Source organism: Phoenix dactylifera, chromosome 1 (genome assembly GCF_009389715.1).
Source record: "Phoenix dactylifera cultivar Barhee BC4 chromosome 1, palm_55x_up_171113_PBpolish2nd_filt_p, whole genome shotgun sequence".
Lineage (NCBI taxonomy): Eukaryota > Viridiplantae > Streptophyta > Magnoliopsida > Arecales > Arecaceae > Phoenix > Phoenix dactylifera.
In genome coordinates this window covers 30,002,703-30,016,965 of record NC_052392.1, presented here as the reverse complement: position 1 = coordinate 30,016,965, position 14,263 = coordinate 30,002,703, and the positions used below count along the sequence as shown (strand labels likewise).

The 14,263-nt window shown below is 37.4% G+C and overlaps 2 protein-coding genes across 4 annotated transcripts in view; one reads left to right on the top strand and one right to left on the bottom strand.

Moving 5' to 3' along the window:
- The window catches only part of LOC103710849 (N-alpha-acetyltransferase 35, NatC auxiliary subunit), a 28,525-nt gene extending 25,512 nt beyond the window's left edge, over positions 1 to 3,013 (bottom strand). Inside the window, 1 exon segment of the mRNA XM_039130106.1 lies at positions 2,770 to 3,013. Coding sequence (XP_038986034.1) covers positions 2,770 to 2,902 — 133 coding nt within the window. The 5' untranslated portion in view covers positions 2,903 to 3,013.
- Positions 3,014 to 7,639: 4,626 nt separating this feature from the next.
- Positions 7,640 to 9,561, top strand: LOC103710835 (proteasome subunit alpha type-4). Of its 3 annotated transcripts, XM_026806140.2 has the most exons (3): positions 7,685 to 7,746; positions 7,848 to 7,904; positions 8,608 to 9,561. In XM_026806140.2, the coding sequence occupies exon 3, from the start codon at positions 8,620 to 8,622 to the stop codon at positions 9,370 to 9,372; it is 753 nt and encodes a 250-aa protein (XP_026661941.1). In that variant the 5' UTR covers positions 7,685 to 7,746; positions 7,848 to 7,904; positions 8,608 to 8,619; the 3' UTR covers positions 9,373 to 9,561. The 3 variants fall into 3 exon arrangements, with proteins under 3 accessions (XP_008794958.1, XP_026661941.1, XP_017699224.1); XM_008796736.4 differs by lacking the exon at positions 7,848 to 7,904 and having other exon boundaries at positions 7,640 to 7,746; XM_017843735.3 differs by lacking the exons at positions 7,685 to 7,746; positions 7,848 to 7,904 and adding an exon at positions 7,925 to 8,035.
- Positions 9,562 to 14,263: the final 4,702 nt, after the last annotated feature.

Below are 14,263 nucleotides of genomic sequence, written 5' to 3'. Positions count from 1 at the left end.
GTACAATGAACCTTGCTTCAAAAGAACATGTATATTCAACCATGGATAACCTTCTTTAGAACAAAGAACAATGACTTGATATCAATGGAAAAGATTCCTTTCACATGTACTCCATGACATGGTTCGATAATAATCAACCAAGAGATTCATCATACATCTCTTTCAAACAAAAACTACTTGAAAAAATCAGTGTGCGTCACTATGATTAAGTAATATGTTAATTTCCTATACTTCTGTTAAGATCATACTTGGCTTTTCAAATTCTTTACTAGTACATATGTGTCAGATACATAATCTTGAATTATGCACTTGTTCCTTAAGCATATTATAAATTGATCTATTATTCAATCTCTTTATACCATTTCTGGTTTTTTAAGTGTTTGAATTTATAAATCTGCATATGGCAATTTGATGATGATGACGCATTTTTTAACTTACATATGTTTTGAGTGCAGAGGACGAGTATGATATTATGTGATGGACACATTTTTGAGTAACTTAAGGGAAAGTTTGTAAAATTGCATAGCACCCCAACTTTTCCAATTAAAAGTTGGGGAAATAGAGAGGGATAATTCAAGAAAAAGTTATAAAGAGCCAAATGAGATGGTATGAACTTGTAGAACAAAGATGTGAGATGACTCTTGTAAGCAGAGGAGCTTAAATCTATGCTGGAAGGTGAGAAGAGGGAGATGACCAAAACTAACATGTAAAATACTTGTGAGAAAGGATTGGAAAAGCTTGCACTAGCAATAAAAGTGGACAATAGGAATAATAGACAGATGAGGATTCCTTTTCCTGACTATATATGCTATTCCTTTTGCTTGAGGACCAGAAACTATAAAAACATAAACATGTTACCTTTGTGCTTAAAACTCCTAGACAATTGGTTGTCAAGTATATTTAGATTGTTTTATACAGAACTAGTAAGCACAAGTCATCTTCAAGAGGAGTAAACATAAGAAAAGAAATGAAATAAAGAAAGAGAGAAACCATGAATATCAATGAGCCAGCTGAACTCAATTTTTGCCACTTTGAAATAATGAGTTACGGCATGTTTGGCCCCAGTTAAAGCCCAACCAACTGCCACCTTTAGCAAGAGAATCCAAGGCAGCCAGCTTCAGCTTTTAACCAAGAAAATTAGTGTTATTTTGCTGTAGAGTTGCTGCAAACAGGTTCTTTTATCTAGAGAAGGATAGCATGAGATGCAGTATCCCCCCTGTATGTATGTATGTATGTATGTATGTATACATATATATATCCATATATATATGTATATATATACATATATGTACATATATATATATACATATATGTACATATATATATATATACATATATGTACATATATATATATATACATATATGTACATATATATATATATGTACATATATATATATATGTACATATATATGTATATATATGTATATATATATATATATATGTATATATATATATATATGTATATATATATATGTATGTATATTTATCTAATTCAGTGCTACCAAGCATTGCCTACATGTTCTTTTCTTGATTTTCATTTCTATGTATCACTAAAATGAAAGTTATTGATTATTTTGAATTAAACACCCAATCAAAGCTTCCTGTTCCTGGCATAGCCATTCATTGCTAGGAATAATTAGGTATTTATATTTTAAAGAATCCGCAAACTTGTTGATGTTATACATTTAAGTAGCCAGTATTTAACTTGGAATTGTCTTTGGAAGTCAAGCAGTAAATATTTTATTTGTGATAGCCAGTCTACCATTCTGCAGTACTGCCTGTCTGCATTGGTCCATCATACTACTTCTGCTTACAGTTTATAAGAAGGAAGATGCATCTCCTTTATAAGCTAATATAATATAATGAAGCTTCATTGACATAAAATTGCAGTTACTCCTGAGATTGAAGTCCAACAAAGAAACAAGATTGCCCCTCCCTCTGAATTTCTACATCTTTCCAATGCAATGGTTCAAGAAAGCATTGGAGACCAAAATTCAGACAACTAATGCTATTGTTTAGAAAAGGAAAGTATACTTCCTCCTTAGACCAATTTAATATAACAAAGCCTAGTTCACCTTAAAAAGCAGTTGCCTGCATGATGTGGTCCAATGAAGATGAATTTTTCCTATCACTGTAGCCCAAGAAAACATGAGGCTGATAATTGAATACCTATTCGGTCAAAAAATAAATGGGAGAAGCTATAGATTGTAGAGGTTTTCCCTACCTTGCCTATGGTTTCTGTATCTTTGTGTCGCTGCCATTTAAGAAAGCATCAGACACCAAATCAAAACACCTAACCAGTCCAAAAAGAAAGGGAAAAAGGTTGAGATCACACACTCTACACCTGTTCAAATTGATCATCATGTTTCTTCTCTTTAAAGTTTATGGCAAACAAAATGCATTTCCACCTAAAGGCAGTCTGATATCATGAAGATTGATTCTTCTAAAGATGTTAGTGTCCCCAAGATGGTCTGAGAAAGATTAAATCTTGGCGTCACTGCCATCCAAGAAAATGTCAGAGACAAAATGAAACACCTGTTCGGTCCAAAAAGAGGAGAAACTGCAGATGACTAGACTTACCATCGCCGGCAGTCCCTTGATTCACGTAAAAATGCACCTAATCCAGCTAATCTCAGACTCAGAAACCAAATTTCTCCTCGATTGCCTGTGGTTTTCTTAGTCTTTCTATAACTAACGTTGAAGAAAGCATCATGGGCTAAAATTTGGACAAGAGAGAAGGGAGAGAAGCTATGGATGGCGAGGATTACCATTGCAAGCTGCCTCAATGAGGGGAGAGGCATCGGCCCACACGGTGTGGTCTCCGGCGGCGATCGACGATGGGAGCAAGGGCCGGCCGCCGCTGCCGACTTCTCCGGCCGTTCCTCCGCCATCGTTAGCCATGGGTATTTGAAGTGAGATCGGAGAAGAGGGCTCTCGGTGGAGTAAAGGCAACGTCTTGCGCCTCGCAGCCGCTCCAGGCCTCCTCGAGCTCCCTTTGATCGCTGGCTTTGATTTTTTCCGTTTTTTCTTCGAGTGGAAGGGTTTATACTTCACTTCTGGCGTTTTTTGGGTGTGCGCTCACCCGCGGAGAAGTTTAAGGTGCAACATTTGACCCGGCCCCGTAACCCAGATGGAACGAACCCTGTTAGACCCACGGGCGAACACCTAGCTGTTAAGTTTCCTCGGTTTGGGTTGGACGCATGCCAAATTGCCAATACTTTTAGTCTCAAGTTTTAATGTGACTCGATGAATTTTTATTTGGCTTGAGTGAGTTTGTTTTTTTTTTTTTTTTTTTTTTTTTTTTTTTTTTTTTTGTTGCACATGTCCTGCCTGCTTTAGCCTCACTATTTATAATATTTTATATATATATATATATAAATTCTATATATAATATTAGATATAATAATATATGATATACATTATATTATATATTATATCGTATAAGGTTGAAGGGTGGCGCCGAAACTGGGAGGTTGACAGAGGAGAGGTAAAAAACCCCTTAAAAATAAAGAAAGTGAAAAAATTTTACATCTATTTTTTCAAAAATAATAATAAAATACTTTTAAAAAATAAGAACAGAAACAGGTTAATCAAACAATTTTTTTTGCATTAGATTTTATATTTTTATTTATAAAAAAAAATTATCATACGGAACCTAAAACTAAAATTTTGCACGGATATGAAAAGCCACCATTGAGAGTTGTTGGCAAGGGGAGAAACCAATGGAAAACAAGAAAAATAACATCAGAGGGTATGTTTAAAGTAGAGGAACATGATGTTGGACTTCGAAGTCAAAAAATCCTTGAGCCCCTTAGCGCAAAAAAAAAAAAAAAAAAAAAAAAAAAAATCCTTGAGTTTGTAATATAATCATAGTAGATAGTAGCAAGATCATGATTTTTATAATAGATTGTAAATAATGAGTTTGGATCTTCTTCACTATGCACTTGGACTCGAGAGGGTTTGTTTTGCCGGTCACGGCTACTCTGGCATGAAGACTCTGATTAAAAAGGGCCTAAACGAGTATAACTTATGTGCTGCGATGGGCTTGCTCAATCTTGACTATTGCACCAAAGATGAATGGTTGTGATTAGTAAACAAATCCTCTCTTTGTACCAAAAAAAATAAACTCTTTTCAATCTACGGATAGATTGAAGAGGATTCCCCTGTTGACGATTAGTCAATTCAAAGTTGGGTATAATGGTAAACTCGAGAATTAGACTAAATCGATGAATCTTTGCTTAACATTGGATGTGTTACAATTCTATCTTCTTACAACTCACAACTTTTAATTATTGTTAATGTTATAATCAACTATAACTAGAAATTCTGGGAGACATGATATCAAAATATTAACCAAACCTTTCTTTGGATATCTTAAATAAGTTTTACCGATAAGTATCAAAAGTCAATTTGAAAACACCGTAAATAAGCTTCATCCACTATATCAACCAAGATTTTTATATGTTGGTACTTGGTCGTCACCTTCTCTATATGCTTTTTAAACCGAAGAGAGAAATCATTCTCTTAAAATTCGAAGAAAAGCTAAAAAAACGAGCAAAAAAAAATCATCTTCCTGCCTAGGCCTAGGTCTCGCTTATTCTTTCTAGATACCATCTAATCAAATTATAGATAAATAACAAAAATTAGATAAACCCATTGTCTCTCCAAGCCAAATAGGTAGCTCTCTTTACTTCGATGCAACTTGGAATTGCTCAAAGCCAGTCAAACCTGACCCAACCAACCAATTGATTAACTTAGTTATTAAACTCAAATAAAATCTAGTTCAAAAAATTTGAACCAAGTGTGTCCCTAGTAGGGCATAACCTTACATTTAATATCATCACCTATATTTTACACGGTTCACATTATAGTTTTATACTACCTGGATAGAAGCATGAATTTTGGATATTAATATAATCAGTGAACTGCAAAAGAACTTATCAATAAATTTAGTTTCTTGTATTTCATACAGTTAATATGATCAGTGAACTGCAAAAGAACTTATCATTAAATTTAGTTTCTTGTGTTTCATACTCATGGGCCATAAAATTCATGCTCATCAAGTCATCATGAGGCCATACTCGCGGGCCATAAAATTCATGCTTATCATTAATATGAGTGGGTTTGTAATGGCCATAAAAGTCATCATGAGACCGATAGTGAACCCAAAGAAAAATCTTTTCATGCTCAAAGGCCTCACAGGCGGAAAGAACCCATGGCAAAGAGAGGAAAAAACATGCGAGGTGATGACTTTGGAGATGATGACTATAGGGGTCCATGGCCTAGAGAAGAAGGGCTTAGAAAATCCAAAATTGAGTTTCCAAAGTCTGAAGGAGGAGACCCGTATGAGTGGCTTGACAAGGCAGATCAATACTTTGATGTTTATGATATTCCACTGGCTGATCGGGTTACCCTAACAAGTTTTCACTTAGAAGGTAGGGCTAGCCGATTGTGAAGATGGATCCGAGCCTTGTATGAAAAAGAGGGGAGAAGATTGCATTGGACTGCCTTTGTTGATGAATTCATGACGCAATGGGGACCTTCTCCCATTATCAATCACCATGGCCAGCTTGCAGAACTCAAGCAGGAAGGCAAAGTCCAGACCTACATTGACGAGTTCCGGCAATTACAAATGATGGTCAGCGGATGGTCCGACGAAGCCTTACTTGATACCTTCATCGATGGCCTCAAACTGTGGCTTGCCAAAGAAATCAAACTCAAACAACCATCACGGCTACAAGAGGCAATGCATATGGCGGAGATCCTAGACTAAAGCTACAACCTGGAGCTTTGGATGTCCAAGAATGGTCCGGCCAAGTCTACGTCCTTGATGCAAGCAGCGAGGAAGAGGATGAAGTGTTTGAATTTTCTGATGAAGATGGTGAAAAATCTGATCAAAAAAAGGCCGAGCATTATGAAGTGACCAAAGAAGCTGAACTTTCATTACATGCCATGTCGGGAGTTCAAAAACTTTCTACTATGCGGCTTACTACATGGATCGGTACGCATGAAATTTCTCTATTGATTGATTCAAACTCTTCACATAATTTTATTAACGCTGAGACACTTCAAAAGGTAGGCTTGAAAGATGTATCGGTAGAGTCCTTTGAGGTAAAAATTGCGAGTGGAGAGAGGATGAAGTGTGAGGAGATTGTGAGAGATGTAAAAATAAGGATCCAAGGGGTTCAAATTAGTATTGATTTGCATATACTACAGTTGGTAGGACTAGATGTGGTACTTGGGATTTCATAGCTTCGAAGATTGGGCAAGATAGAGACAGACTATGAGTCGATGACCATGAAGTTCAGACTTAGTGGTCGGATGGGGAAGTGGACCGTTTGGGGCAGCAATAACATGAGGCCTTGTGAGGCCAATATGTTGGAGACACTGTACAGCCGAAAGCCTAAAGAAGAAGCTACGTAGGAAGCCCATAAAGAAGGAGTTCGACGACACTCAAAGCATATCTTTGGGGGCAAGGATATTTTTCAAGGCAGGGGATTTGTTGAGGACCCACGCAATCAACGCCGAGGTAGCGCTAATCCGAGAGAGGACTATGTGCCAACCGAAGGCCAAAGTGGCCAAGTGATGTGTCTTGTGGCCGGTCGATCCTTGGCCAACCACGAAGTTCATCCACAACTTCGGCACTGCGTGGGCCCTGCCGAAGGCCGAGCCGACCTCGGCCAGACTGGAACTTCCGAGTCGCGCAACCCGGTCAACCGGGACACGCATCCCGTGCATCCAGGCCAGGTTCAGTTAGAATTTTATATAAAAAAAATTTATATACTTATTTTTAAAGTATGATTTCTATTTCTAATTAGAATTTTTAATTTTTATTTTTCATAATGTAAATCTTATATTTCAAGTTTATTATATTTTTAATATTAACAAATATTACCTTATTTATTGTATTAATCATCTTTATAGATTACATAATATCACAAATTTTCAACATTTAAGTTTTTTTATCAGTTTATATATATAGCCTAACCAAGGTATAATTTTTTAATTATAATTTCTATGGTTATCAAACATGCAGTGTGTATTCATTTATACTAATCATATAGACCCATTTTCTTTTGCCTTAAATATCTTTCCTAATTCATTGGATAAATAATCTTATAAATTAATCCCTCTCTCTCAACAACCCTCTCTCCTCTTACCTACTCTCGCTTAATGATATTTAAATATTCATTGTATGTTTTGGAAGTATAAAATTACATATTTTTGAAAGTTGTAGTTTGTAAACTCAAATCATAAGAATGATCACTTTCGTGGAAAAAATTAGAATACTTTATATAAAAATTCATATTTAGAATAACTTTTTAATTTATTGAAAAAAATTTAATGATCTGATACTTAATTATTAGTTATTATATAGAAGAAAAGCTAAATGCTTCATCTGGATTGCAGGCTCGACATGATCAATATCTCAGTATCTTGGGTTAGATTTCATTCATACTTGATCGCAGCCTGAGCTTAATAACCTTCTGTTTTTTTTTTTTGGGGGGATCTAATCCGATGTACTTAACTAATGAGTTGGGTCCGAGTCCGAAAACAAGATCTAAACATGATACTTGGGTCAGGCTTAAGCATGCCCGGTTGACGTGACCACTTGCAGCCGTACCATGAGCCAATCGAGCGACTTAAAAGGCCTCCAAGGGAGTCGCGACCCCTTCCCCAAGCCTTGCTTCGTTTTCTTCTCTCCTCGCTCGGTAGCCTCCTGCGCCTCTCCTCTTTCCATCCAGGTTTCACCTTCCTCCCCTTTCCTTCGTCTCCTTTTTTTCTAATCTAGCTCGCCTTCCGTGTTCGATCTCTCCCCTTTTTTCCTTCTTTTTCTTTGTTTTAGAACCTGTCGTCGCGGCCGCGGTGGCCCGAGGGAGGACGAATTTAGGGTTTGAATCAGGTCTCAAAATTTGATTTTTGGAGTGATCGATGAGAATATCCTAGATCTATGGTCATTTTCTGCCGGATTCTAATCAATTCCCTTCCATCCGGTGATTTCTTTGGCTCCAAGCTGCAGCGGCCGTTCAAGAGGAATTTCCCTAATATTCAGATCACTTCCCTACGCTTCTGATTATTTTTATTTTTGGATATTTTCCACCATTATATCTTAGTCTCCTTGATTCTATGTTTTTTACTTTTTTCTTAGTTCTTTTTCGTGTCTTTGTTGTGGAACTGCATTCTCGAGTGTTTGAAGTGCAAGAATTTTAGAATCATCATTTGATGTTTATGCGGTTGTACTTCTCTAGCCCTGTGGTTTCTTTGCTTCTTCGAACGTTGTAATTTCTATTGTGTTATGATCTAAGAGAGATGAGACCACGACTTTCTTCATATTTTCTCCATAATTTACCAGATTCCATGTTTCCATTTTTATGCTCCATGATTTCATCTGCCCCAAGATTTGATTTTGATTTTCTTTTTTCTTTTGTTTTCTTATGCAGTTTTCTTTTGTTCTTTCGCTTCTTTATAATAGAATACGGCCACAAAATTTTGTTATCACCGACTAAATATTTCAGTGATTTTACGCTGTTCTTTTTTAGCCCCATGATTTGTTTGGCTCCAAGCTTCTCTGAAGTTCACACCTTTTTCTTGTTTTGCTCTTGCAGTGATCTTTGAGAATGTCTCGCCGATATGATAGCCGAACCACAATCTTCTCCCCTGAGGGGCGGCTGTACCAGGTCGAGTATGCAATGGAGGCTATTGGCAATGCAGGATCGGCCATTGGAATCCTGGCGAATGACGGTGTTGTCCTTGTTGGCGAGAAGAAGGTGACCTCGAAGCTCCTCCAGACCTCCAAGTCCACTGAGAAGATGTACAAGATCGATGACCACCTTGCCTGTGCTGTTGCCGGCATTATGTCTGATGCCAACATTCTCATCAACACTGCTCGCGTCCAGGCCCAGCGCTACACCTTTGCCTACCAGGAGCCTATGCCTGTTGAGCAGCTAGTCCAGTCCCTCTGCGACACCAAACAGGGTTACACCCAGTTTGGTGGCCTCCGCCCCTTTGGCGTCTCATTCCTCTTTGCTGGCTGGGACAAGAACTTTGGGTTCCAACTCTACATGAGCGACCCCAGTGGGAATTATGGTGGGTGGAAGGCGGCGGCAATCGGAGCTAACAACCAGGCAGCGCAGTCAATGCTGAAGCAGGACTACAAGGAGGACATCACTAGGGAGGAGGCAGTTGCGCTGGCTCTCAAAGTGCTAAGCAAGACAATGGATAGCACCAGCCTTACTGCTGAAAAGCTAGAGCTTGCAGAGATCTTTCTGTTGCCGTCAGGAGAGGTGAAGTACCAGGTTTGCTCGCCGGAGTCGCTCAGTAAGTTGCTGGTGAAGTCTGGGGTTACACAGCCTACTCCGGATTCATCTTGAGTTTGGGTTTAGAATTGATCATGATTCAGTCTGTGGCCATGTTGAATTAATTTTAATGTTTGGTACTTTGAATGACTTAAGCATGCAAGAACTTAGTTACTGTTTTTGGAAAATGAATCATTCTCTGTTACATTAAAATGCTCCTGTTGGATGTACTGTTACACCATTTCCATTTAGTTCTTTGCCTTATGATGTTGCTATTGTGAAAATGCATGATTTTTCACTTACTTGGTTTTCATTTGATATAGATTAATAGATCCAGGTATGAACTGTATGAAGCATTCATTTTAGTTTTTATGTATGCATTAGGTGCTAGGCATCCAGATGTGATGTCCCTTGCTTTCTTTAGAAACAATAAGTGGATCATTTGGTCAAGATGTTCCCATCTTAGTGCAATTTGAGAGTGGCGTTCTTTGAAGCATTGTATTAAAGGCGTATATGCCAATTCAATGACATCGAAGCATTTTTATGTAGCACTTTTTTAATATTTTAAAAAGCATCAACCATTTCATTTAAGCCATAGGTTGAAATTGAAAAGGTATAAAGATATACATTCGAAATGAGGAAAAAAGGACATGGAAATTATCGACAAAGATTACACAATAGTAAAGTAGAAAAAATTAGATGCTCCACATATAAGTGTAGAATTGTATAGGTTTTCTAAATGGCTCTGTTCAAGGTGGATTTGAATCTAGATTCATGGAGCAGGCTATCGATTTGTGTATTATCACTATGTAATACACTTTGATGAGTACATCAATGTTTTTATGGGAAATAATGATGGTATTTATGCCCAAATTCAGCATATGCCATGAAAAGAGCATATATGTAGAATTTTGTTGGGTAGCAGCAACACTTGTTTGGTGACTTTGGTCATGCTTGCTGCTGCTATATCCTATTTTGCACATTCTGAACAACACTTAACTTTTTATTTTTTCTTTTCACTTGAAAAAATTGTAGTTTTATTGTTGATTCTATTTTGAACAAATCTATAGTAGGGGTTTAAGTAACAAAAAGGCTCATTTCTCAATTTTAATAAATGATGCAATTCAGGCATTTAATATGGTTTCTCTACTATCCTTTATTGTGTGGGAATCCATATTTCTGAATAGAAGTTTCTAGTATGGAGAAAAATATAAAATATTTTCTAGGGGAAGGATCTACAACTCAAATCAAGGCCAGCATATCGATCCATATTGGTAAGAGGCCGATGTTCAATTTAGTATATGTTCCAAACCTGTCCATAGTGGTTTAAGCTAAGTGGAACCACCCCATATTGCCCAGTACTGACTTGTACTGCTCCTTTTTTGGTGATACCATGGCCGGGAGTGCAAAAATGTTGAGAGCCCATCTTGGTCTGGGGTGCATACCATACCATTCTAACTGTACCTTTCCATATTGGTACGAGCGGTGCCATGGCCGAGAATGAAAAAGATATTGGAGCCTGTCTTGGTATGGGGTGCATACTATACCATTCCAACTGTACCATTCTATATTAGTAAGGTACCGATACAGTTTCTTGTATTAGTTTTGCGGATCTTGACTCAAATAGCGAGTCTCCGTACTACAATGAAATAATTAACTTCAAAGCTTTAGTGAAAAATTAATATTTTCTATTATGAATAAGAAAATAAACTTTGAAGTCTAGCTTGTCCAATGTGCAAACCAATAACTTTCTCTTTTCTCCCTTCCTCTTCCTGCATCTTTATCTTCTCTTATGCATCATGAAAAACTCCCAACATCATGAATTTCTTTTCCCTGGTTTGAGAGAATTTGGTTCAGACAAGCAGAAGGATCAATACCCCTCATGGAGATTTTGTTCGTAGACTGCACTTCTTGTGCTAAAATCTATTTGCCAAGGAAGCCATTGACAGGTTTCCAGATAAAATGATTTTTAATATATGCCATTTGGGGCTGTTGCTGTGGATGAAATCAACCCATTGGTGAATGATAAACTGGCAACGTGCAGATTCTTTAAGGAACAAGGGTAAAGCTTGATAGAATCATTTAAGAGTTTTTGATTGTAACTCTCTAGCAGTCCAATCAAGGGCTGTTTTATATAGTTGGATTTTGTAATATATATGTTTTCACTGTTTATGTCCATATATGATATTATTTTATGTTGTTTGTGAGTGTATGTTGTTTGTGAGTGATTTTATTGATGATATTAATGGAAGGATGGATGTTAAACCAAGATTCGCTAGCTAGGTACCAAAACTTGTATCGGTTACCATGATGATATAGTGTTGGTATGCCCAGTTCGAGGGTCGGTTCGACATACCGAGAACCGATATAACAACCCCTCCACAACCCCACCCCACCCCACCCCCCCCCCCCCCCTCCCGCACCAAGTATCGGTTCGGTGCTGTACAATGTAGTATTCTTGGTATGGACTGGTAAGCACTTGTATGGCGAACCTTGTGTTAAACTAATATTAGGCACATGCTTGATGGAAAAAAGGTAAGGCATCAAAGGAATCATTATCCATTGGGTGTTAGAGAATGCTCTATGTAGTCAGAGTACAGTATTTGTAGTTTTGTACTATGTAGCCACTATCTATGTGCATACTCAAGACCCTTTTTTTTAATGTATTTTCAGTCTACTTGCTCTTGAAGTTCCATCATTTCAACCAGGATACAGGTTCTAATACCATTACTGTAGCTTGAAATGATCACTTACTCATGGCTTTGGATTGTTTATCTTGAGTCTTTATTTTTGCTGTACCTTTGCTACAATCATCTTTGGGCACCTTTGATTTTGATAGGGCAAATGCGTAGGAGTTTGATTTAGTCTCAACAGGGAAAGCCTAACCCACCTCTGATCATAGTCAGTCATAAAGAACTTGAGAGTTGTGAGTAAAGGTTTGCAACTTAAACATTCATGAATAGTGTTAAGATTTTTTTGCATTTGCCATTTAAGTATATTTGAGGCTGATGATTTGAGGTAAGGTTGTACCTGTCCTATTTTGTTTTGATGAGTTTCCAGTCCCTGTTACTTACAACCACCCCTGTTGACCTGATTCAGTATATGTGACTCTAGACCAATTTTTATTCATCTTCCATTCTGTAGATTTGTTCATGTTTGGCCATGTTGGGCATTCACTTTATTTCAATATGTTTTTTTTCCTGGGAGCTGAATAGTTTTCCTCTTGTTGGTAGTGTGATTAACAAAAAATCTAAAGTAAATGGTAACTTAGTGGGCTTTGTGGGATTACCCTACTTTGTGAGAACTTCACTCCTACCATCTTTGACGCCTCTACTGCCACCATTGCCATCGTAATCACCAAACCCTAGTACAACTATTGCTACGTGAAATTGCTATCACAAGCAACAACACCATGCCGTTGCCACTATCATGACATTGATCGCCACCAGGAGAACCACTACTAATGCTACTTGACTTTCCTTTCTCTCGTTTTTAAAGCACAATGAAATGTTTGTAATCTATATTCTTCACGATCTGTATTGAGCATGTTCTATTTTCACTTTCTTTACCTTGTGCTGCAACTAAACATGAAGGAAGAATTTCCTCCCTCTTGAGTTTCTTTTATTTATATGTTCTTGCTGTCAAGCATATCTGGTGAATTTCTTGTTTCACCTATTTGAGTAATGAGGTACTTAGCAGCATTATCATGGCCAGTTGGATTTGATAAAAACATCCTTCTTGCTTGGTTTCTTTGGTGACTCTGCTAAACTATGGCCTCTTGCTTGTAGCCACTTGCTTAAATTTAATATCCTCCCTTGACTCTAGCTGACCTTTGTCAATTGTGATTCAATTTGACCACATGGATCTTATACTTACATTGGAGGTGACTACTTCCCATGGACGTTTAACTTGCTGGCATGAGCAAAATCTGGTTACTTGGTTTGTTGCCATTCATGTTTAAGTATCATGGCTGGCCATCATGATAGTCTGCTCATAGAGCCATCTCTTTAACCATGTTAAGTATGGTCTGCAGTGTCTCTGGTTATTTGCTTTATAAATTAATTCATAGTAGCATCATAGTCATCGGAGGATCTTTTTGGATCCAATATCGCTCTTTGAGGCCTTCTAACTTTACTCCTAGCTTCAACATGAGGACAATGAATGACAATTAGACAAATATCCAAAAGATTTTATTTTTTAGTGCCCCCTGTGAACATCAACTGATTTATTCAATAAGGAGTCTAGATTTTAATCTCTAGCTACAAACAAATAATTCAGAATATAAAATCCAGTATTCCACCATCTTTAGGGGTTATCAACATCTTTTTTTATTTTAAAAGGCTCGATTACCAACCACTTCGTCAAGTTCACCTTGCCTTGAGTTAACTTTATCTATGTTTGTTGGCTAGTTAATTCGCATTGTTCTCCTGTTTGCTCGGCCGCTTATATAGGCCATTTCTTGTTTGACATCTCATTAACCAATTTTTGCCTCATCAGGCTCTTAGAACTTGCTGTGAATGTTTTAGCATTTTCAAGAAGTTGGTTAGAAGTGGCTAACAGAGCAGAGGTACACAGGTCAATGTTTGCTATGGTTGCTGGCCTTAATGGTACCAAAAACTGTCACTTAGAAACCTACAATTCTGGATCAGCAAACAAAAAATAGCAAGCATCCATGTGTCAGCTTAATTGTATTCATAGCATTTCCAACAACTTTGGTAGTTCTTCCTTGACTCTTTTGCACACCATGGTACTTTATTGTCTAGATTTGCATCCAGGGGATCCTCATCATACACCATAATGATAGCTATCTAGCCTTCTCCCAATTATTTAAGATCTCATTTGTGAATCTTTTTTGTTGATGATACATTTGGTTTTGCTGCAAGTCTTGCTTATCATCTCACATGACAGGGTTGCTCATCACATTTTTCTACATCTAGTCATCCTTAAAGCATTTTCCCCTGCTTCC

Excerpts from the sequence above, each read along its gene's own strand:
- LOC103710835 (XM_008796736.4), top strand. The coding sequence starts at position 8,620 with ATGTCTCGCCGATATGATAGCCGAACCACAATCTTCTCCCCTGAGGGG.